Genomic DNA, 21,507 nt, shown 5'->3' on the forward strand with positions numbered 1-21,507 from the left:
GGCCTGGATGCCTTACATAATACAAGAGCTACCCGCGCTACCAACCTCAACCTTCATCATGGTAGCTCTCGGTGACATCAATGAGATCATTGCCCACAGGAGCTGAAATGGTACCCATGTCTTCTTAATCATCTGAGCTTGGAGCTTCCAATATAAACAGAGCGCAGTGACTTTGAGTAGCATCTAACACCTAATTCTGCTGCCATGGAAGCAGATACTTGTCCCCGGCTGATAGAGCCGACGTAAGTGAATCAAAGAACCCTGCATCATGAGAAGTCCTTACCAAAGCTGACTGATGCTCTGATAGTCTATCCTTTACGCAAGGCCTCATAGTCGGACAGCTCTCCGTGGTTCTGGTATTGGCCGCATTCATCAAATTCTTCATCTTCGGCGATCCTCCTTCAGCAGACGTCACAGCTTCGCTACGAGCAACCGAGAGACGGTCAAGAACTCTTGCTCACAAGCGCTCATTACTAAGTGTCAGGAGCCCGGCAAACCGTGGAGATAGATCTCAAGACAGATCTCTTAGCCGTAAGAAGTCCACTGTCCTCAGGAACCCTCCAACACTCACCATTGGATCGATCCTGAGTAAGGCGTACTACAATGTCGACAGCCACCAGCCTGAAAGTCTCGATTGGTTCAATGTTCTTATTGCGCAAACGATTGCTCAGTTTCGAAGTGATGCTCAGCATGACGATGCCATTCTTGATTCACTTACTAAGGCATTGAATGGAGATTCAAGGCCGGATTTCATTGACGAGATTCGGGTTACCGAGTTGAGTCTGGGAGAAGACTTCCCGATCCTGAGCAATTGCCGTATTATCCCTGTCGATGAAGATGGAGTGAGCCTTGCTCCTGGAAAGAAGTTCGATCCGGCAACGGCAGCGAGAGATGGCTTACGTCTCCAGGCGCGTATGGACGTCGATCTGAGCGACATGCTTACTCTGGCCGTGAGGACAAAACTTATCCTTAACTATCCAAAGAAGCTATCTGCGGTTCTACCCGTGGAACTCGCTGTTTCTGTGATCAGATTCAGTGGCACCCTTTCCATCTCCTTCATTCCCAGCAACCCCTCTCAATCGACACCCACGAGGATGATCTTCAATTTCCTGGACGACTACAGACTGGATTTTGAGATTCGGAGCCTTCTCGGCAGTCGCTCCAAACTGCACAACGTACCCAAGATTGCCCAACTTGTCGAAGCTCGCCTTCACCGTTGGTTTGATGAGCGAGCTGTTGAGCCTCGATTCCAGGAAATTGCCCTTCCAAGTCTCTGGCCGAGAAAGAAGAACACAAGAGGTCCCGAGGATGCTTCAACCGAGAGAAGCGAATCTATCGGTCGATCACGGGGTAATGATGCTGGCCGGGATCACCGAGAAGAGGTACGTGGGCGAGGAGGCGACGCTGAGATTAGAGACAGAGGAGCCGGAGGGACGGTTCGGCATCGACGAGGGACGAGAAGCAATGACAGCGATGACTTCTCGATGCCAGGGTCACTGCCTGATTTCCAGGTCGCGGCCTCATAATTAGATCCCTACGTATAGTCAGGCTTTGTAAACGAAATAAAAGCTCTACTCATTCCATCCTGAAACAACTTTCGGTTCTCCCGGACTTTAGTAGACCAGATGACGATCTAATTCTGTTGGCTATTCCTTCACCTGACTACTGTTTCCATGCACAGACAATGAGGCTACTGTTAGCCCCAGTGCTCATGTAGGTCATTTAGCTTGACATTTCATATGGGGCCGGAGCGTGGTCTGTGAGTGACCATCTCATTTGGTAATCCGATATTCAACAATTCGATTGCGAAATGCATGAATTAGATAATCTTAGAACTTGGCCAGCGCCATTGATGTCTCGGTCAACGAGTACAAATTCTGCCACCAAGTAACTAAGCCGCCCACCAAAAGTACGTAATAAACCACAGTCCACATCTTTCTAGACGAGGCTACGGACGGATCACCCTCTGGTAGCCAGTGAGGATCAAGCTGGCCCCAAAGACGTGGGAGGCCCATGCAGTTGCAAAAGGTGTGCACGAGCACAACGGCCAGCAAGCTACCAGTTCTTAGAAATAAGAAAGTGGCATATGCTCCGAACAAGGACGTGTACGAAAGCTGGAGCAATGACCGTGCGATAGCCACAGGGAGAGGAGTCCGTGGGTGAGTGACACGGAACTCATAAAAGTGATGAAGGTGAGCCAGGCCGAAGATGAGCGGCGACATGAAGATAGTGCCGGCCAGGCTGGCTCCAGAACGGAGAAGCAGTGGGACACCAGCGGAGCGGAACAAGCATTCTTCGGTAATAGGACCCTTCAGAACAATTAGTCAACATGGATTGCGGAGCGGTGAGATGACGAGGAGGCTCAAGACGAGATAAAGGTGGGGATAAGAGATTGACAAGGGGGAATATGAAGGAATCGACAGCGAGATCAAACAGTTTCAGGATAAACGTACCGCTACCATGTTTCTCCAGGTTGGCCAGTCAGTCCACAGATGCCTCAGAGGCTGAAGACGAAGCCATTGATGAGCCGCGCCATCGATGACGAGAGACTCATACAAGGGGCCTGCAAACAGCAGGGCCGTGAGCCAAAGCGCACGCACAGCATCGACGAACCCTGGTGGCCAGTAGCCCATGAAATGCAAGGGCTTCTCAACGGCAATTGCGCCGTGAGATGAGAGCAGGTACAGCGTCACGAGGGAGCATGCTGCCGTTGAGAGTGAGACGACAAAGATGCGCGCGCGGATAGCCTCAGGAGCATCTCTAGAGCGAGTGGGCGAAGGCCTTGTCGCGGCTGAGAAGTAGAGAGGGATGACGTAGACGAGACAATAGACGACCTTTGGATACGTATGTTAGCACATTTCGATGAACTCATGACACGAGGCTGAGTATGAGTTTTATGGAGGTTGTGATGTGATGTGAGGCGAGGCTCACCAGCAAGGCTACGGCTTGAGGCGGTGCGAACCCCGCAGAGCTCAAGATAGACATGGCAACTATGTCAGAATCGATGGTTCGAGTTTGAAAAAGGATATGAATGCGAATCTTCTCACTCGCAAGGGTGAAGAGGCGAGGAAGTCAATGAGGCTCAAAGAGATTGAGCTAAAAAGACACTTGCGGGAATGTTCCATGGGGCAGAGCAAGATGGCGGCTCTTGTCAGAGAAAGAAAGAAGTCATTCGAGGAGTTAACCAAGTAAGACTGCTCTGCTGCTTAAGGAAATAAAAGCCGAAAAAATGAAGCCCTCACCAGCCACAAACTGGGTAACTCCTATTGTTCAAAACCATTGTTTGTCCTTGTTGGTTGCGTCTTCAGTTTCGCTTACTCAGTAACAATCCAAGAATAGCTGTTTCTTTTACTGGTTGGCTTGGGCACTGAGCAACATCACAAAAACAGAAAAATTGTGCTGGGCACTTCTCCTCCACAAGGCCTTGCTCGTCTTCATTCTACCCTGCATATCGCTTCATGGGTCGCATGCACTATTACATGCGGTGAGCTGCACGGCACAAGAGTTATTGAACGAAGCGAAATGATGTGGAGATGGTATAAAACATCTCATAACCTGAGAACAAGACACGAATGCAGGGTCAAAACTAGCTTCAACGAACAGACTAAAATGCTACACCGTAGAGCAATGTTATTTGTTGTGAAAATACAAAATATTCATCGACACTCGTGCATGACTAGAATACATCAAAGTCTTGAATATCTCGGCCAGTTAAACTTGACTTTTTCCCATGCTCAGCCACGCTCTGGGTAGACACTCCAGTATCCCTTTTGTTTGCAGGGCAATGTCATGAATCAAGAGGACCCCCAATGAGCAACGGTACCTGCATTAGCTAGGTGCAGCGGGACTTGGGTGCCAAAAACAGAGGAGAGGCGGTGATGGCTCTGGTTGGATCCCCAAGAACGGATGATCGTCTGAAAGACGTGATGATCAGAGCTAACATCTACCCGTACCGACTACGAGTGAGCTGGTGACATTGCAGAGGCACATGGAAAAGGAGATGAACCTGCTTTCGCTATCGCAGAAGGGGTCAGGGTGTGACCATGGTAACGTTGGCAGTCTCAACTTTTGTTCTCCTTGGACGATAAGAGAAGGTGAAAATGATGAGTATCTCGAAAGTTGACTGCAGTTGTTCGGAAGAGCAACCTCATGCGACCCTCCGAAACTTCAGGAGCCAGTGGCTTCAACCCCTTGTCCCGGAACAGATCGAAGCGGCTCAAGAAGCCCATGTAAGCCGAATGCTAAAGATAACATACATGCACGCGATTTAATAAGCAGACAACGCGAGTTTGACACGTTGAAAAGGCACATGTGAGATTGCGCGCGCCAACAGCTCAAAGCTTAAAAGGATGTCCGGTTATACTACCGACTGTCTTTGAGGAATGGCTTTCGCTGTCCGAAACGCACGAGTCAAAGAGTTCCGTAGACCTCAAGGCGACCAAGTGGAGAGAACTTGCATGTTTTTGACCTTTCTGCAGGTCTTGGTTTCGAGAAGCGCTGTTTCTCTGCTGGTAAACTGGAACTGGCGCAAAGACAGAGCTCTGATCCAGATGAAGGTACACCGACATACACTCAGCTTGTTAGACGAGGGATGTATCTTGCCAGCTCAGAGCAAGTGGAACACTGTAGGTAAACAAGCGCCTGAAAGAAAACATCATAGGCGGCCGGAATAGTGACCTTCAAGGACAGCTGTACTTGAGTAACTGCGGTTTTCAGGCTGCACGCTTGATTCCTCCAGAATTTTATCGGATTGAATGGCTGATGAGAGCCGAACCCGTCCATCGATTCCCAGTCGTCTCATATAGAATCTGTACGGAGTACGTGCTTCATCATATCCAGGATCAACACCACTGATGGCCTGCCACCTGGCAGAGGTGGTCCAGTAATTTCTCCAGGCCATGTCTCTTCCGCAGTGGAAGATACTGATCCTAAACGACAGAAAGCTTGATGTAGATTCATCGTAAGTTTAGGAGACCCCTTGAAGAGTTGCTTTTGGCATCTTGTGTCGAGGTACAAAGTTTCCCTGTTGCCCAAGAGCTTGCTCAAGGTATCCAAGTCCTGTCTTGCAGCAAGACAGATACCATTGGTATCTTACGATACAACACAGCCGGAGCTATTGCCAATTGGGCACACAGGAAGAGGCTCCCCGCAATAGCGTCGATAGTGCAGTCCAACCAGTTCCAGTTCACAGATCCGATCCACAACGGCACAACCCCAAGTGCAGTTCTAAAAGTTGAAGGTGTGTTGAGGAGGACAAATCAGAGCTCAGAATAGGTCCTGAAGACAAGCCTCGAGATTGCTCCTTTTATCCTCACAGATATGGTTCGTCCTTTTCTCTCTTGCTTGAATTATGCTCAAGTTGTGAAAACCTCTGTACATAGGTACTCACTCAACCTTGCTTCGTCAAAGTTGCGGTGTCGTTCGATGCCCTGTTCTTCTTTTTTTTTTTTCCAAGTCCTCAGCGTCAGTCAGAGCGCCCCTATCTCCCTCAGGTCTCCTAGCTTGACTGACAGCCCCTGTCCTCCAACGGTCCCATCGTCGCCGCGCCCCGTCTGCAGGGGCAACCCTGCTGCAGCGAAGGTAATATCCCAAGGCCGCTAGTTGCAGAATGGCGCTTGTAACCACTGGCTGATGTGGTTTTGCCCAGTACACGTCAATGATCCAATGCCAATTGCTTGTGTCAAGAGCCTCTGTAAGGGTGAGAGTCTGTGAGGTCTGTGTGCTCGGGTCGTTCCATACCCTCGTCGTTCGTCTGGTCCTGGACTCGTTAGTCATTATTACCACGAGAGTTAGGCTGTGTCTTGGACAAGGTAGTACTGTTGCTACTGTAAGACCAGCAGAACGAGAAGCTGGAATACCCACAGTACAGCTTGTCCACCTTCCAAGGTTCAGGGCAGCCTCCAGGTCAAGTCGGTTTAGCAGGAAGCAGGCACGTAGGCCGCTGCTCCTGCCGCCGTTGGTCGCATGTGGAGGGACCGTTGCTTCCCTTTTAGCTAACTTACCCGCCGTCCCTTCCCCATGATCTTGTCTTTCTCTTTCCGCCTCTCGTTTCGTGCTTTTCCAACCAAACTACATACACTCGCTATAATCGGCCACTGGCCAGTCACTCATTCAAGCCTTTGATATTCAACACACTCTTTATCTGGACTCATTAGTCGTTAATCGTTAATCGTTGTTCTTGTCTTGCTCTTCATCTTTTGGTTCCTTCCAATTTTGGTAATTAATCCTTCAATTGCTATATCGAACGAGCCTTTTTTCCTCCCACGGCCGAAACACCAACGATCCACCGCGCGACAACTCGATCTACCCCGGCTCGTTTCGCATTGAATTGCTTGGTCTCTGCTTGATCCTATTCCTTGGAACATTGGACGCTTCGATAATATCGTCGCTTTTATTTTGGTGGTTTTTAATATCTTTGCCATTGTCCGAGTCCCCCGGCCGTGGCCCTTGTGACGACCTCCGAGTTCATTGACCCACCTCCGGCCCCGACTGAGCTCGACTTCGACAGCCCGATATTACTCAAGATCGAGATCTTGACTCAATTGCATTGCATTGTCAATTTCGAGGGCAGTCGTTTTTCTTTGGAAGTTATTCTTGGTCTCCTGATGTCCTGGAAATCACAGTCATTATCGCCTTGTGCATAGAGCATGTCGGTCTCACCGTCGAGCTCTCTGCCGCGCAAGGCATTACATGAGCGTAGTAACTCTCAGAACAACTCTCAGAATAACCGTCTCGGAATTCGGGTCGTCCCTTACAGCCCTCCACGGGTTGCCTCAGATGGTACTGTCACATCAAAGACAATTACTTACGCTGATGCGAGTACCGAGACCGATTCAGAGCTTGCTCAGACACATGGTTCCCCGACACATTCCTCCGACTCTCAGTTTGAAACTCCATCACCATCCCTGCAGCGGGCCCGGACTCGAAGTACAGTGCTTTCTCCATCGCCATTAAAGCGCCCTACTCGATATCCATCCTCCGAATTTGACCAAAACCCTGCACCCTGGTTGCCCCATTATGATACCGATGGTGATGATCATACTTCTTATGCTTCACGCCCACCTTCCCGGGAACCCTCAACTTCACCAAGACCTCCTTCTCGCAAAAGGGTCATTAATGTTCACGCCGATAAGACCTTCTCCATACTTCCTCAAGATGCTTCTATGTCGTCAAGGGTCGAATCTCTCTGGTCTCTCCCCCCATCTTTCACCACCGGTAACACATCTTATGGTCGAGGATCAATGGGTACATACAGTGACGATCGCCAGAGCCGTCCAGCCTCGCCTATGACTCCTCTCACGGAACGAAACGCCAGTTCTCCAGTTATTTCACCTCGGCCTCGAGATCCGTCGACCCCGGACAACTCAAACTCATCTCCATGGAACTATCGTTTGTTTGGGGGTCTCCGTAAAGTACCTAAAACACCTGACGTGAAGCAAAAACAGCCGCAGACTCAAGACGCTCCACCCGAGTTGCCTCTGCCCACGCTGCCAGAGGTTGATCTGCCTGATCATGAGGCTGGTCCTTCTTCTCAGTGGCTCACTCAAAAGACATCCTTTCAATCTTCGTTATCCGAACAAACCAGATCAACATTCTCTGAGAGAACGAATGTCAAAACATACGGATTCAGCTCTCCCATGAATGTAGCAGACCTAAATAGTCTGCCACCCTCATCGATCCATTCCAATATTGAGCTACTCGGGGATCCTTCCTCAGCTGAGGCTTCTTTGCATATCAGCACTCGTCCACAAACCGAGGACAGCAACGTTAATGTCGTAACATACGGTGGCCACTCAGCTTCTTCCTCTGTCGTCGCTGTTAGGAACCGCGTGAGACCTGAATTTTCGCAAGAAAGCTTGATTGTTCCCCCATTGCAGCCAAGGAAAAGGAGATCCTCAGACAGCTTTGCTCTGGCCAAATCCCGCTCTCGTGAAACTTTACGATCCCGATCTGCATCAATTACCTCGTTATCGACCATCTTCACCCAAGAGGCTACTAGGGCCCTTTTCGTTGGACCCCCGACAATTTTGCAACACGCTGGTCCATCTTGGCTAGACCTTCAGAACCGACCTCAAGCACGCCCTCATCAATGGAGTGGACAGTTGTCAACAGTGATGTCAGAAAGCGAAGGAGGCAGTGAGCCTGCGTCTCGAGCCCTCTCACTCTCTTCCGTCCCAGGTCGACGTGGTAGTGGGGTTGGAAGCAGTCACAGCAAGCATGTGCTAAGTATGGCATCCTCACTTTTCGGTCTTGAGGAGCATGTCGAAACCCCGTCCCACTCAAGGAGCAATTCACTCGAAGCTCCTGCAGCGACCTTCGCGCGAAGCATGCCTCGCGATCCAGCAACCGGTACTATTCGACTAGTTCGCGACCACGACGAGGATGGCGATGGTCTGGCTGATTTGGAAGTCTACCATCATCCCTCGTCTCGGTCGCGAATGGGGAGGTTTTTGTCAAGTTATTCTTCTGATCGGAGTCTGCGATCGACTGCCAGCTTTAATGCTGCTGTTCCTGCCTGGGCTAGGTGAGTAAGCAAATCAAATCGGCCTGAGATTGTTGTCTAATTGATTGATTGCAGGGTCTACTATGGCAGTGGCGAGCGAAAATGGCTGGCTGCCCAACCCTCTATGGAGTCCATGTACTCTGAATACAGCCAGAGTCAGCCTCCCGACGGTCAGCTCAGCCGATCCCCGAGTCAGGATGCCAATGCTCCCAACATCCGCAACCCTCGACGCCGGCCTCGTGAAGGCTTACCTCCCCAGCATTCAAATACAGGCTCCATGGACATCAGCGCAGCTCCAGCTCACCCCGTCCTTGCTGTCGTGCGTAACATCAAGAAGCAAACCTCTAGCATATGGTCACCTCACCTGGCTCGAGACCGACGTCCTGTTTCACAAAGCATTTGGCAACCTCCCGCCTCGCAATGGGAAGCACGCAGCGAACTGACTGGCCGACGCAACGCTCAGGTCACTATGTTTGTAGTGGGATTTGTTTTCCCATTAGGTAAGTCCCTGAAATTGAGCATCGAGACTCGGTTCTAACGGAGTTACAGCCTGGATGTTTGCCGCACTCATTCCTATTCAACGGAATAACCAGACAGAAGATATTGAACGGAACAACAGTACATCTGAGCTGGGCAAACGCAACGAAGCCTCAGCTCGGGCAAGCGGCGAAGAGGATGCCGTTTTCACAAGCGCAATCTGGTGGAGGAAGGTCAACCGAGGAATGTCCCTCATCGGTTTACTCATCCTCGGCGCCATCATCGCGCTCATCGTGGTCGGTGTTAAACAACGTTGGGGACATTGATACCACTTACCAAAAAAAATGATGATGACCCTGGATCAGAAGCACAGTCCTGATTCCGAAACCTATCATGGAACTTGACGTCATCTCATCAATTTACGACGCATTACGAATTCTTTCCATTTTTGCTCGAACCAATTTGAACTTTGCAAAACTCACGATCTTTATGCACCTTGTCAAAAAGACCTTCAACGACCAACGATTTCTTCTTTCCGAGCGTACCTTTTTCAACGAGACACGATGTTTTGCCTTTACACTTTTCTGTCTCAATATTTCGACGACGTACGACTTTCTTTTCCTCCAGGGCTTCTCATGCAACTACACGCTCTACTGTTCTCTCGAACGTCTTGCAAGTTTGGCCTGAAAGCCTGGAATGGACCTTTGTATAATCAGGAATTGTGGATGATATATACACTTGTACAACTATGTTTGGATTTGGCAGCAATGCTGAGACGAGGAAAAAAGGCCGTCAGCATAGACACTCACTTCACGATACCATGTAATTAATCAGATTAAGGGACATAAACTGGGCCTGCAAACCACTACAGATTATCCCAGACTTAGATAGATTAATGAACTGATGTATAATCTGCTAAAGATATTGTATAATTTTGCCAATGAATTTGCCATTACTCCGTACATGACAGAGAATCAGCTCTAAACTCTTTGTCTCCAGACACCTGAAACACACCATCATAACACCGGATGCGTCTTTCACGTTTGAGACTAGAGCTCTCCGTGATGAGTACGCCGCTATGGTTAATGACAGACCCGCAGCACATGAAGTCTTAATTAGCCTGTCTTGGCCTTCGCCTTATGCGCTTCAATCTCCGCCTTGACCTTCCGCTGTCTCATCTCCATCTCGGCCTTGATTTCTTCCACAGCCTCGTTGAAGTCACCCTCGATATCCTTGGAAATACCCAAAATGGGCTCCTTGCCCGTTAGACTGTCCGTTGAGATTGAGCGCACCAACTTAGCGCTAGCTCGGCCCTGACGCTTCTCGAGCTGCTGCTTCAGGGCGGCCTTTCCGGGGGAAGAGAAGAAAACGAGTGACAAAAAGGTCCAGATGACAGCGTAGAAGTAGACGCGGGACCAGGCTAGTAGCGAGCCCTGAAGTGTGAGGACTAGGAAAGGTGCTGTGGCAAAGGTGAAGGTGAGTTGTGTGGCGAGGTAAGATACGAAATCGTAGTACTTCTTCTTGGGCGAGGGGTTACCAGTGATGGGTTCTAGGAAGAATGGGCGAACATGACGGCGGTAATCTAGAAACTATTATCAGTATCGTATATACGTTTCGGCGTAATCAGCCTTTAAGATAGACTCACGCTTTGCAGCTGTCTGAATGAAGCTTGCAAGGACAAAGCTAAGGTAGTATCCGGGATAGAAGCCATGCCAAAGAGCACTTGTGCCAAAGGTCATGAGACTAGCACGAAAACCAGGCTTCTTGCCTCTAGGCGTGACACGCAGATAGACGTAGTTCCTCAACCAGTTGCTCGTGTTGATGTTCCAGCCTCCAAGATATCCTCGGGGATTCTGCGCAGTCTCAACAGCCCAGGGATCAATGTTCTGCAATCGGTTCCAGAAGACCTTGCCCGTAACAGGATCAACACCGTTGTAGCCCATGCCAGCGAGGATGCAAGATCCCTCTGTAAGGTACCAGACACCATAGTATTTGAGTCGTGCAGTGAAGCTAACCATGTGCATGATCCAGACACGGCGAAGGAAACCATACTTGACATAAATATCAGAAGTGAGCAGGCTAGGATAGTATGAACCACCTAGAGCCATGAACATCCCAATAAGGAAGAGGCCACTCGCTGCCTTCCAAGCTGCGGGACCACCACTTCGAGGAATCTTTCGCTTCTTTCTCACAGGGGGCTTCTTTGCTGGATCGACATTGGGTGCGTCAAACATGGTTGTGTCAAGCCATTTACGATAGTCGGTGAAGTCGAAAGACGGGCCGGCGAAGAGCGCAGGGAAGAAGAGGACCCAGCCAGCATAGTCGAGAATGGGAGGCAGCTCCTTGAGCATATTCCTCTTCTGGAAATCAGACAGATACTCCTCAGGGAGTTGGCCGTCAGCAACGTTCCAGCAGAATGCACTCAGCTTCATGAGAAGCACCATCTGGGCGCCTGTGACATCAGCCTTTGTTGGGTCGTCGGCGGCTTGACGAGCGATGTGACTTAGGGACATGTGGCCCATGACGAAAGCGAAGCCAATCCATGGCATGTAGGGACTCGTTCGAAGGAACTTGGCGATGCAGTATGTTCCTCCTGCGCTGATGAAGAGGGTTCGGACACCATCCCATAGGTCAAAGAGGCCGACGAGGTAGAAGATTGATACGCTTGGTTGAACATGTTAGTGCGACTGAACATGGATGGGTTGAGATGTTGGTGTTGTACCTAATGGCAAAGAGGTTCTTGAGATCTGGTCTGGAGTCGGGGATTCGCTTGAGGAGAGCGGCGAGGGGGAATGATATCAGGAACGAGGTGACGAGTTTGACTGAGGTCGTGTTAGGTAGAGGTCAATTGAGCTTGAGGAAGCTCTAGGGCAGGGGGAGTAACCCACGATCGTCTGGGGCAGCACCAACAGTGTCTGCTAAGGCCACAAAAGCTATACAAGCAAAAATAGTTAGAAAAACAGAGTTACCGTTACACGAAGAATGCAGCTTGAAACTTACGCCTATGCAGAAAGTACAGCATCTTGCTAGCGGTTGAGGTAGCTCAGCACACAATCAATACCTGTAGAGTCCAAGTGCTTCCAAACTCGATAGGCTATACAATCCAAGAGGAAATAAAAGGGAGATAATAGGAATTGTGCGTCGGCCTCAGCTATATCATGGCGGGAGAGAGGCCGGAAGAGACAGCTCTTTTGGGTTGATTGATCAATAGGTGAAGGACGTCATTTCCATCCCTTGCTTTATCTAGAATAGAGTGGAAGACAAGATCCCCCCAACATTTTTGGAGAAGAAGCAAAAAAAGCTTGGACATTCCATGGTAGTAGGTAGGTACCTAAACTTAGCACCTACCTACCTTACAGAGTGACGTCCTAGGGACCCACGTGGGGCACTTCACGTGTCGATCTTCAAAACTGGACATGACCTTGAGGCTGATCATGAGCCTCGGACTTTATAAGTACTATGTGCCAATGAGGCGGAAGCGTGCTTATGTAGAGCTTTGGTATAGGGCAGTATCGTCTCTAAGCGCCTCAAGTTGTGGAAAATTGCCCGTCAACTGGCCTAATCACCAACGCGTCCATCATGACAGAGCTCAGTCAATTGCAGGATTCGGACTCAAAAGAAGAATGCATTCAGCGAATGATGACCCTGTCCGAAACTCCTTTGTTTATTCTCACTAGAAAATAAGTCACCGTCGTGCTCATTACAATAATATACACACCCAAAAAAAACCCTATCCCGGGTTCTGTTCTATAAATCACCCGGGGCCTTTTTATCCCTTGATTCGCAGGAGCCATGTTTATCCACATCATCAACGCCGTGCACAATAGCCTAACTTCTAAAGTTGCGCCTTGCATCGTATCATCTAAGAGTTGGCATCGCGGTTGCTCTTGGCGCTCGCGCTCATCGTAGGCCGCACCGTAGGCAATGATCCTCCAGAGGACATCGATTGTCGTACACGGGACCAGGCATAGACCAGACCGCTAATGAAGCCGAGGAAGATGGCAGACACACTGCCGAAAGTGACTGGGGCTGAGAAAAAGACCAGGCCGCTAATTGCAATAGGAAGCTTGTTGAGGGCTCCAACCATAGAATATGTTGTCGAGGAGGTGACGCGGATGCACCAAGCAGAGCAGTATGAGATAAAGATAGCTGCAAGGCCAGAGTAGATCATGCCGATAATGATCTTGTTACGGGTATCGTCGGGGAAGTTGCGAGAGAAATTGTAGGCGGACCAGTCCTCTGTAAGAAGCGAGCAGACAACTAGAACAGGGATCGTGAGGAGGTTGTTGTAGTACATGGCTACACAATGTTAGCAACAGAGACATTCACACCGACAGTGCATGACTTACTATCCCAGTCCTTAAAGTTCATCTTCTTGATGACCTTGCGCATGCCCAGCACGTAGGCAGCACTGCAGAAAACGTTCATTCCCATCCAGGCATAACCAGCGTTGAGTGTAGAGACAGCAGCAGCCGAGTCGGCAGTACCAAAGTCACCGTTGATGGCACTCTGGATGTCTGCCCAAGCTGCGACGATCGAGCTCAGCACCATGAGACCGAAAGAGAGCAGGGCCAGAGGTGTAACACTGCCGCCGAACCAAAGGACCTCGCCGTATGCGATGACAATAATGGTCAAGTTCTTGAAGATCGTATAAACAGGGACCGAGAGGAACTGAAGCGACTTTGTACTGGTGTAAATCATGCCGACGAGGAGAAGAGAGATGGGGAACCCTTTTGTCGTGTTAGCTATTAGAAGGTCACAACTTGAGCCTCAATAACGTACACTTTCTTGCTCGATCGGAGTCGAAAGGAGCAAGAACCTTGATCAAGCCCAGTTGCTTGCACAGAGTGATTGCGCCAATACACACGACAGCCTACACGGTCCAATGTCAAAAACGGGTACAATGCCTTGTCATGGAGATTTCCTTGCCTGGACAGTCAAGTAGAAGAAGTTGAGGTTCCAGAAACTACCCGACACAACATACTTGTTGACAACGGTCATACTGATTGACGACAAACAATACGCCAAGATAGACAAGGGCGGGCTCTTTTCCAACTGCTCAAGGCCACTGACTGGACTTGAGCCATACGCTGCGGGAGGCGGTGATCGCGCCTGGAAAGAAGGCTTCTCATTCTTATCATAGTTGTCAGTGCCCATCTGGACGACATAGTCCTCGTTCTTCTTGTCGGTCATTATGGCAGCGGACGAAACGAAACGAAACGATCGTGGGAGTAAAACGTCGAGATCAGCACTGGGATGCGACGGAAGTACCGGGTTTCGCTATCGAGAATCGAAACGAGACGCTGTTTGATCAGTTCGTCTAACGTTGGGTGCTATGGTGGTCGCAGGTCGTGTAAGAAAAGGAAATGACAGCGCGTTGGACAAAGTGTTCAGCCCTTTAACCCCCGTTGGAGTCTTTTCTCCCTTAAACTAAAGAGCCCTGTAAAAGAAAGTACGAGGTATGAGCCACAGGGTCGAGGGGCTCAAAGGGAGACGTGGAGCAAATGGAACTTGACTTGGATTTGGGGCGCGTTCCTGCTGAGTCATCCAGAAGGACAGGGGTAAACTTTATGGTGTTGAATGGTATGTGACTTGGAGAGTAAGAGAAAGTAAGAGAGTAGAATATTCAGCCTTTTTTCGGTCCAGATCCGTCTCGATCACACGGCATCTCCTTTCAGAGTCCAGAAATAATGGGTAGTAAGCTCGTAAAAGAATTTGTGTTGTACTGTATCATAGAATTAGCGTTTAATAGTCACTCCACCCGGTACGAGAAATCCAATTGCGCCTGCGCCTCAGAAGTGCCTTAGCACAACACCCATAACTAACGACAATGTTCATTTCAAATATCAGGAAGCAGAAGCAGCAGCCTCATTGGCTTCAGGAGCAGCAGCAGCTGCTGCTGCTGCTGCTGCTGTCTCTTCTCCAGCTTCTCTGTCATCGTCTGGTCCAGCTGGAAAGTTGAGGTGCTTCCAATCCTCCAACTCTTCCGTCACAGACCGCATGCGGTCGCGAATGCTCTCAATTGCATAGCTTCCCAATAATAATCGTAGCGGCGGGTACGAGCAGTGTCCGAGTTGCCATACGAGCTCAGCGCACTTGATAGCGCTCGTGGGTCGATACTTGTCGCCGAGCCACTGAACAATTCTTCGTGCATGTAGGGCTGGCGATGTTGGATGCCCGTATGTCTCGCTAGGTGGCTTCACAAGAAAATGACCCCATGACGTTGGAAGCGACGTATCTTGCATCTCTGGTTCTTCGGGTCTTACATGGCCTGGCTCGATGAGTGTAGCTTTGATGTTGAACGCATCCGTCTCATAGAGCATGGCCTCAATTAAGCCCTCCACTGCATATTTGGTCGCGCAGTAAGGGCCCAGGCCAGGGACGCCCAAAGCGCCAGACGTTGAGCTGAAGATGAGATAGCGGCCTGCATTCTGCCTGCGGAAATACGGCAGCGTAGCGTGAATGATGTGAAGCGTGCCCATGAAGTTGGTCTCGAACTGGTTACGTATGTCATGCTCATCCTGGTCCTCGCAGGCGCCTATGACACCGTAGCCAGAACAATTGACGACAATATCGATACGGCCAAAGCGCTGGAGCGTACGCTCGATGACACGGTTCACAGATTCGCGAGCGCGGACGTCGCACAAGGCGCCGAGACAGTTCTCATGGATATTCTCCATGTCTTTAAGACTTGTCTCGAATACGCGACCAACCGACGTTACCAAATCTCCATGTGAAAGTGCACATTTGACAAGGGAGTGCCCCATCTGACCCGTACCTCCAAAGATCTGTATGTGTATCCAACGGTGAGCATATCGAACGAATCAAAGAGCGCTGTGCTGTGCAGGAGATGAATCATACCACCCAGACTAACTGCTTCACTGGGGTGTTGGGCTGTGGAGGATCACAGCTCGCAGGAAGCTGCGCTATTCGCGGCCTCGACGATGCCTCAGTAACATCCGAGACTTCGGTTCTGGTGTCCATCGTGTGCGTTGAGTCTTGGTATCCCCAATTGAGATGCAGATTCCCGTTATTCAAGTTTGTTGTTGTTGTTTTTGGCTGAATTGAAGAGAAGGTTTACTTTGAAAGCTGCAAACCATAAAACTCCAGGGTCTCGTGTTATGCTCTGGCGGGGTCCAAAACTGTACGTATCAGTGCTAATCATTAGTTAGTAGGCAATCACAATGCCTCCAATCTGACTGAGAATAAAGCATCATCAGAAGTATCTGAGAAGAGCAACAGTCTTTATCTTGAATTGTAGATTATGCTCTCAGGGAATGAATCTATGCATGTTATGCCCTGGATGTCCCGTTCATGCTTGCTTTCACAGCATTAAAGCTTGCCTGGTCCAGGTCGCTCAAAGCATCTTGAGAATATTCTAGATGCCTCAGACTTGAGTCCAACAAGACAGCTCAAGGTTTGATTCGCCGAGGCACAACTAGATCTTAAGGAGCTGCGCCTTTGCCGCATGCTCTAACTACCACTGCAAGATACTCCCACTTACACGCCCCGCAACTATCCATGAAATACGCTGGAGCCAATGCTATGAGTGGTATTCTTTGCTGACCGTATGATGCGCTCACTCGTAAAAAGTTTGGGACCCTCACATAGAAGAGATATGCACTGCAAATGTTGTAGGAGCTCACCAGCATTTCAGTGAAAACTTCAGTTTGGAACAACGATGAATAGATATGATATATTTGTATGCTATATGGAACCGGGTTTCTCCAAACTCCCGCTAACTCATCCCCTCAAGAAATAGATCGTAATAAGATACCATATCTGAACGATTGGCAATCGACTTGCTTGGACTGTCACCAATTTGCGACTGAGTTGTTTTCGGTTCAGATCTCACAAAACCGCTCACAAGTCGTATGTTTGTGGTCTGCAACAGACAGACCATGCAAAATGACGTAAAATAGCTCCCAGATCACGTCAACCCTGTGCTTTTCCATCACAGCTTCAAGCGGCGCCGTTCATGTTTGACGGTTCTTCAGTTGGACTGGTAATTCGGTCGGTCTCCTGGTACTTAGCACCCTCCACTACTATCAAATACTGGCTTGACTCCCACGTGGGCCTCTTACTGGTTGGGCTCACCCAGGAACTGCTTCACATATTCCTGTCGGTGCTCGTTCTTGTCGACATCGGGGCCTCGGTTCAGAGGCGTCCACTTGGGGTCCTCCTTGAACAGTCTCATGGCATGAACATACTGTGATCGTCAGCCTTTTTGGTTTGCAGCAGAGTACTTCTGTTTACTTACGTTGCTCTCATCAGTAGTGAAGCGGTGGTAAATGCCTGGAGGTAGGATAAGAAGGTCATCCTTCTCGAGCAACACGCGCACCCAGTCGTCATCCTTGCTTCGGACATCAAAGTATCCACGGCCACCACGAATGTATCGAATCTCCTCGTCCTCGTGCAAGTGCTCGGCGAAGAAGGACTTGACCTTGGTTTCGTAAATGTCACCCATGGCTTGGGGAGAGACAGTGATCTCGTCGCGGTTCTTGTAGCCACGCTCCTTGGCAAGGTTATCGACCGACTCGAGCTCAGGGAGGTGGTAGTAGTAGACACCGATGTTCATGAGATCGTCAACACTGACGGGCATGCCCGAGTTATGAGGGAGGCGCTGGTCGCCCTGTAATTTTTTGTTAGTTGGATCGTGCAGCAAAAAGAGGTTATACTCACGGGAAGGCCATCATAGAAGTAAGCTCGCATAGTTGTTAGTTGATCCGACGAATATAGAGATTATCCGGGAAACAGAAAAGTACTGTAGGAATGGTATTGCAAGATCAAAAGTGTCAGCAGGTGGAAGCTCTTTTTGAAGCTTTGAAATGGCCGGGGCCCCAAGCTGTTTATGTACCTACCTACCTACATTTTACAGCGTCCCAATGGTTCCATGGTGGGGTCAACCATGGAATGTCCGGCGAAGGCTAGCGACGTCAGCGCGTCAGCGCTACACCAAAACGCAAAAGGTAAAGGTCCCTGGCTGCGCTGACATCACAAGCACACGCCTTCAAAGGCCGGGCCCTCAATGGACCAGCTCGTAAATCAACCCAGAGGTTGTGTAGGACTTGTGTCTTATTTGGTGTCCACCCGAACTACAGTGGACGAACGGCACTACCTTAGCGCTTTCTTGCACTGATACAAATTTACTATCAACCATATCATGAGACAGCATCATGATGCCTAGGTACTTAACCTACTTTACCTTATGTATCACAAATAACCACCAGTTTTACCAAATGTTCAAAGGCTATTGTTCATTCCAATCTGACAACGCCATAGTAAATCAACGCTATCGGCAATACATCTGTCCAGTGCCATGCTTCCGAAACATACCAATCCTGAACGCCAATTCATAGCAAATATTGAGCATAATGGCTCTATCGTTCTTTGCTGAAAGGGGTATCCTTCTCTGCACTTGACCCTTCAAAGCTCTCGGGGCGCAGCTTCTCGGGCCCCGGCAACCATGATGTCGTTTGTACTATCACCCGCATCAACTCGAGGTCGAGCCTCAAACAGACGCCTCCACCAGTTAGGAGGGTCGAGGGGGCGAGAGCCATTGTGCAGAGGAGGGTAAACGTCAGAAAAGAAATACCAAACATGTCCAATAACGACACCCATGATCTCATCCTTGGGAACAGTGCCGTGCAGTACAAGGCTGAAACCCATCAATACCCAGGGCAAATAAGGGGCGGTAAACACAAGCAAGCCAAGGAAGCTCAGTCTAGTCTCTGGGTTACGTCGGGACCATATGTAGACCAGCGTCGAGGAAAGCGGGTGGCCGAGAAATGGCATGGAAACAAGGGGCGAGAGAGCGATCAAGGAGGCCATTGAATAAAGTAGTAGCCACGAGAAATGAGCAGGCGATCGACCCGATGACTCCTCTAGCAGACGCGCATAACGTTGAAGGAAGTAGACATGGAAGAGGAGATCGAGCGAGAAGGGGCCAAAGTAGAGAAACGTCGTCAATAGTCGCCAATACTGTAGGAGATGCAATGTCAGCATAAGCGTTCGCATTTCAACCATTTGTCATAAAATCAAGCAAACAAATGGTTAGGAAGAATACGAACCTGTGATTTCACAAATACCGCGCGAAAGCTGTAGAATAGTTGGAAAGGAGTGACCATCTGGCATTGAACCAGGGCACTAGTCAGAATTGTAGCGGTTGTCCACCAACGAGTGCATGTTGGCATCTCCCAGAACCATTGTTCAAGAGGCAGTCGGCCTCCATCCATGACTTGATCCATCGATGAGAACTTTGCGCAGTGTTATGTTGAATGGAATATCTTCCTTTCGGTGATGCTGAGTGGGAACAGCCAAGTGAGCGATGATCGGATATGAACAAGGTACCTAGGTAGTCGAGTAATGGGTTTATTTTATGAACGGGAAGGAGCGGAGATCGAGTTTAGGTATCAGGCAACACCAAAGACTCTTGTTGAGAGCAAGGCGTCAGATGCTGTAAAAGCTCAAGCATGTAAAGTTTTGTTGTTGAACTGAAAGATGACGGAATAGGACGAGCCACGTTGAGAGACTGACGGGTACGGAGTACAGGTAACTTACCTAGGTGTGCCCAGGACCCCCACCATTCCGTCCGGGAATACGTACCTCGCTTGGCCCAGCTCCCGTCATGCCAGATGTGGCCGTGCATCAGTTTCGCGACAGAGTGGCTGGAAATCAATTAAATAAAATCGCGGGGCTGGGGGAAGGCGCGCTCGCTCACACGCTCCCTGTACTCGCGGTGGTCCTTCCCACCTTGCGATTCCACCACCAACACTCTCGCTTCTCTCCTACAGCCTCCTTTTAACGAGAATAGCATTGATCGAACTCGAGCGTTTTGTGCAAGACATTTGCTTCACTTCCTTTCCGCGTGTTACTGCCTTTGCTGTAAAGCTCTTCTCGCAAACCCACAACACACTCTTTGTACTTTCTTCACGCTCCTTTCAATGCCTCCCAGGAAATCTAAAGCTTCCGGCGCGGGCAAGTCGCGGCCGAGTGACGTTCAAGGTATGAATTCACAGAAACTCACACTTGTCCTAGTAGCTTTTCTTACTTACAATGTCATTAGCTGGCGATCCCGTTCCCGTTCGCGCAAAGCGTAGATACCGTCCTGGCACAGTCGCTCTTCGCGAAATTCGACATTACCAAAGTGGCACGAAACTGCTCCTCCGAAAGCTCCCATTTGCGCGCCTTGTCAGTTCCTCGGCGCCTTGGATTCGCTCAGTTGGAAACTAACACTAGGTCAACAGGTTCGAGAAATCGCTTTGACAATGCGCCCACGAGACGAAGGCTTGCGCTGGCAGAGCCAAGCCATCATGGCACTACAAGAAGCTGCTGAAGCTTACATGGTGCATCTGTTCGAAGATACCAACCTATGCGCAATTCACGCCAAGCGTGTCACAATCATGCAGAAGGATATTCAACTAGCAAGGAGGATACGCGGTATCTGGGGTGGGCTGGGTTAGAGAAGGGGATTACGGAAACAAAATGTGAAAAACAAATCAAAAAGAGTCTAGGATCTGCATGGGAACTCACGAGACTTTGGTTTTGGGATTATGGATGGCGTCGGGGCGCTTCGAGATATACCTGCTGGCCTTCTGTGTTGGCTGATTTACTTTGCTTTCTTCTTACCTACTACTTTGAGGATCTCATCGGCTTCGATACCCGAAGCTGGCAAAGGGAGCCCTTTTCTGTAAATGTAATATTTGCGGTCAATAAATTATCAAATTCAAATTTGTTACCGAGGTACCACCAGCTCTTCGTGTCATGTTCAGGGGAGCTGGATATTCTTCGTTCTCCTCACGCTGAGCAGTCATTGGCTGAGAGCTCATGACTGTTAGACTGTCACTGACGTAATAAGCAATTCAGACTCGAGCTCCCTCTAGCTCTCGACCTACACTTGAAACTTTCCTTTCCCAGCTACATATCACCAATTGGCTCTATTGTTCTCAAAACGAGCTATCCTCATGAACATGTATCGAGCCTTCAATTCTCGAGTAGCCTTGCGGGCCATGAGCCGAGGCATTGCCCCCGCGACTTGCGTAGGAGCTTTCATTGCAACTCGACCCGTCATCCGTTGTGATGCCCCGACACTTGCTACAGGGCCTCCTTCGCGCCGACGTCCTCTGGATGTTTCCCCTGATACGGTTCGTCAGCTTTCTAGTGGAAGTGTTGCTGGTTGGTCATCCTCACCTTTTGTCATGCGAATTTAAGCTCACAGTCTGTCTTCAGGATTTGGAATTGGTGTTGTAGTAGCCCTCTTTTCCCGCACCCTTGCACTTCTAACTGGATTAATTGCCTTTTCCATCCATGTAAGTCACCCTCTACCAATAGGCTCACCCAGTGTCGTCTCACATATTCAGGTCGCGTCTCGCTGGGGTTTGGATATTCCTCGGACTCTTGGTATCGAGAAGCTCTTGAAGAAGAGCTCGGTATGGAACAAGAGCAAGGAACGGCCATTATTCACTGCGTCGTTTCTTGTAACATTCATCCTAGCTACCTTCGTACGTCTATAGTATTGCTCAGGCCGG

The 21,507-nt window shown here is 49.6% G+C and overlaps 10 protein-coding genes across 10 annotated transcripts; 4 read left to right on the forward strand and 6 right to left on the reverse strand.

Moving 5' to 3' along the window:
- Positions 1 to 204: 204 nt before the first annotated feature.
- Positions 205 to 1,526, forward strand: FMAN_08012 (putative maintaining mitochondrial morphology protein mmm1; the record flags this gene model as incomplete). The annotated part of the gene is made up of 2 exons (XM_041821433.1): positions 205 to 242; positions 308 to 1,526. The coding sequence occupies 2 exons, from the start codon at positions 205 to 207 to the stop codon at positions 1,524 to 1,526; spliced, it is 1,257 nt and encodes a 418-aa protein (XP_041687214.1).
- Positions 1,527 to 1,829: 303 nt separating this feature from the next.
- On the reverse strand, positions 1,830 to 2,985 carry FMAN_08013 (uncharacterized protein; the record flags this gene model as incomplete). The annotated part of the gene is made up of 3 exons (XM_041821435.1): positions 1,830 to 2,309; positions 2,454 to 2,834; positions 2,932 to 2,985. The coding sequence occupies 3 exons, from the start codon at positions 2,983 to 2,985 to the stop codon at positions 1,830 to 1,832; spliced, it is 915 nt and encodes a 304-aa protein (XP_041687215.1).
- A 3,662-nt stretch (positions 2,986 to 6,647) lies between these two features.
- On the forward strand, positions 6,648 to 9,306 carry FMAN_08014 (uncharacterized protein; the record flags this gene model as incomplete). The annotated part of the gene is made up of 3 exons (XM_041821436.1): positions 6,648 to 8,524; positions 8,579 to 9,003; positions 9,053 to 9,306. 3 exons carry the CDS (start codon positions 6,648 to 6,650, stop codon positions 9,304 to 9,306), a joined length of 2,556 nt encoding a protein of 851 aa, XP_041687216.1.
- A 789-nt stretch (positions 9,307 to 10,095) lies between these two features.
- FMAN_08015 (putative membrane-bound O-acyltransferase domain-containing protein 5) lies at positions 10,096 to 12,002 on the reverse strand (the record flags this gene model as incomplete). Its single annotated transcript, XM_041821437.1, has 5 exons — positions 10,096 to 10,562; positions 10,626 to 11,644; positions 11,703 to 11,802; positions 11,869 to 11,913; positions 11,981 to 12,002. The coding sequence occupies 5 exons, from the start codon at positions 12,000 to 12,002 to the stop codon at positions 10,096 to 10,098; spliced, it is 1,653 nt and encodes a 550-aa protein (XP_041687217.1).
- Positions 12,003 to 12,842: 840 nt separating this feature from the next.
- Positions 12,843 to 14,173, reverse strand: FMAN_08016 (putative Golgi GDP-mannose transporter; the record flags this gene model as incomplete). The annotated part of the gene is made up of 4 exons (XM_041821438.1): positions 12,843 to 13,279; positions 13,330 to 13,710; positions 13,763 to 13,853; positions 13,916 to 14,173. 4 exons carry the CDS (start codon positions 14,171 to 14,173, stop codon positions 12,843 to 12,845), a joined length of 1,167 nt encoding a protein of 388 aa, XP_041687218.1.
- A 653-nt stretch (positions 14,174 to 14,826) lies between these two features.
- FMAN_08017 (related to ketoreductases) lies at positions 14,827 to 15,964 on the reverse strand (the record flags this gene model as incomplete). The annotated part of the gene is made up of 2 exons (XM_041821439.1): positions 14,827 to 15,768; positions 15,842 to 15,964. The coding sequence occupies 2 exons, from the start codon at positions 15,962 to 15,964 to the stop codon at positions 14,827 to 14,829; spliced, it is 1,065 nt and encodes a 354-aa protein (XP_041687219.1).
- Positions 15,965 to 17,060: 1,096 nt separating this feature from the next.
- FMAN_08018 (uncharacterized protein) lies at positions 17,061 to 17,692 on the reverse strand (the record flags this gene model as incomplete). Its single annotated transcript, XM_041821440.1, has 3 exons — positions 17,061 to 17,189; positions 17,241 to 17,612; positions 17,663 to 17,692. The coding sequence occupies 3 exons, from the start codon at positions 17,690 to 17,692 to the stop codon at positions 17,061 to 17,063; spliced, it is 531 nt and encodes a 176-aa protein (XP_041687220.1).
- Positions 17,693 to 18,406: 714 nt separating this feature from the next.
- On the reverse strand, positions 18,407 to 19,215 carry FMAN_08019 (uncharacterized protein; the record flags this gene model as incomplete). Its single annotated transcript, XM_041821441.1, has 2 exons — positions 18,407 to 18,961; positions 19,051 to 19,215. 2 exons carry the CDS (start codon positions 19,213 to 19,215, stop codon positions 18,407 to 18,409), a joined length of 720 nt encoding a protein of 239 aa, XP_041687221.1.
- Positions 19,216 to 19,923: 708 nt separating this feature from the next.
- On the forward strand, positions 19,924 to 20,442 carry FMAN_08020 (putative histone 3; the record flags this gene model as incomplete). Its single annotated transcript, XM_041821442.1, has 3 exons — positions 19,924 to 19,984; positions 20,046 to 20,170; positions 20,227 to 20,442. The coding sequence occupies 3 exons, from the start codon at positions 19,924 to 19,926 to the stop codon at positions 20,440 to 20,442; spliced, it is 402 nt and encodes a 133-aa protein (XP_041687222.1).
- Positions 20,443 to 20,943: 501 nt separating this feature from the next.
- FMAN_08021 (uncharacterized protein) lies at positions 20,944 to 21,492 on the forward strand (the record flags this gene model as incomplete). Its single annotated transcript, XM_041821443.1, has 3 exons — positions 20,944 to 21,154; positions 21,209 to 21,288; positions 21,340 to 21,492. 3 exons carry the CDS (start codon positions 20,944 to 20,946, stop codon positions 21,490 to 21,492), a joined length of 444 nt encoding a protein of 147 aa, XP_041687223.1.
- Positions 21,493 to 21,507: the final 15 nt, after the last annotated feature.

The sequence above is a fragment of the Fusarium mangiferae genome (genome assembly GCF_900044065.1).
Source record: "Fusarium mangiferae strain MRC7560 genome assembly, contig: FMAN_scaffold012, whole genome shotgun sequence".
Lineage (NCBI taxonomy): Eukaryota > Fungi > Ascomycota > Sordariomycetes > Hypocreales > Nectriaceae > Fusarium > Fusarium mangiferae.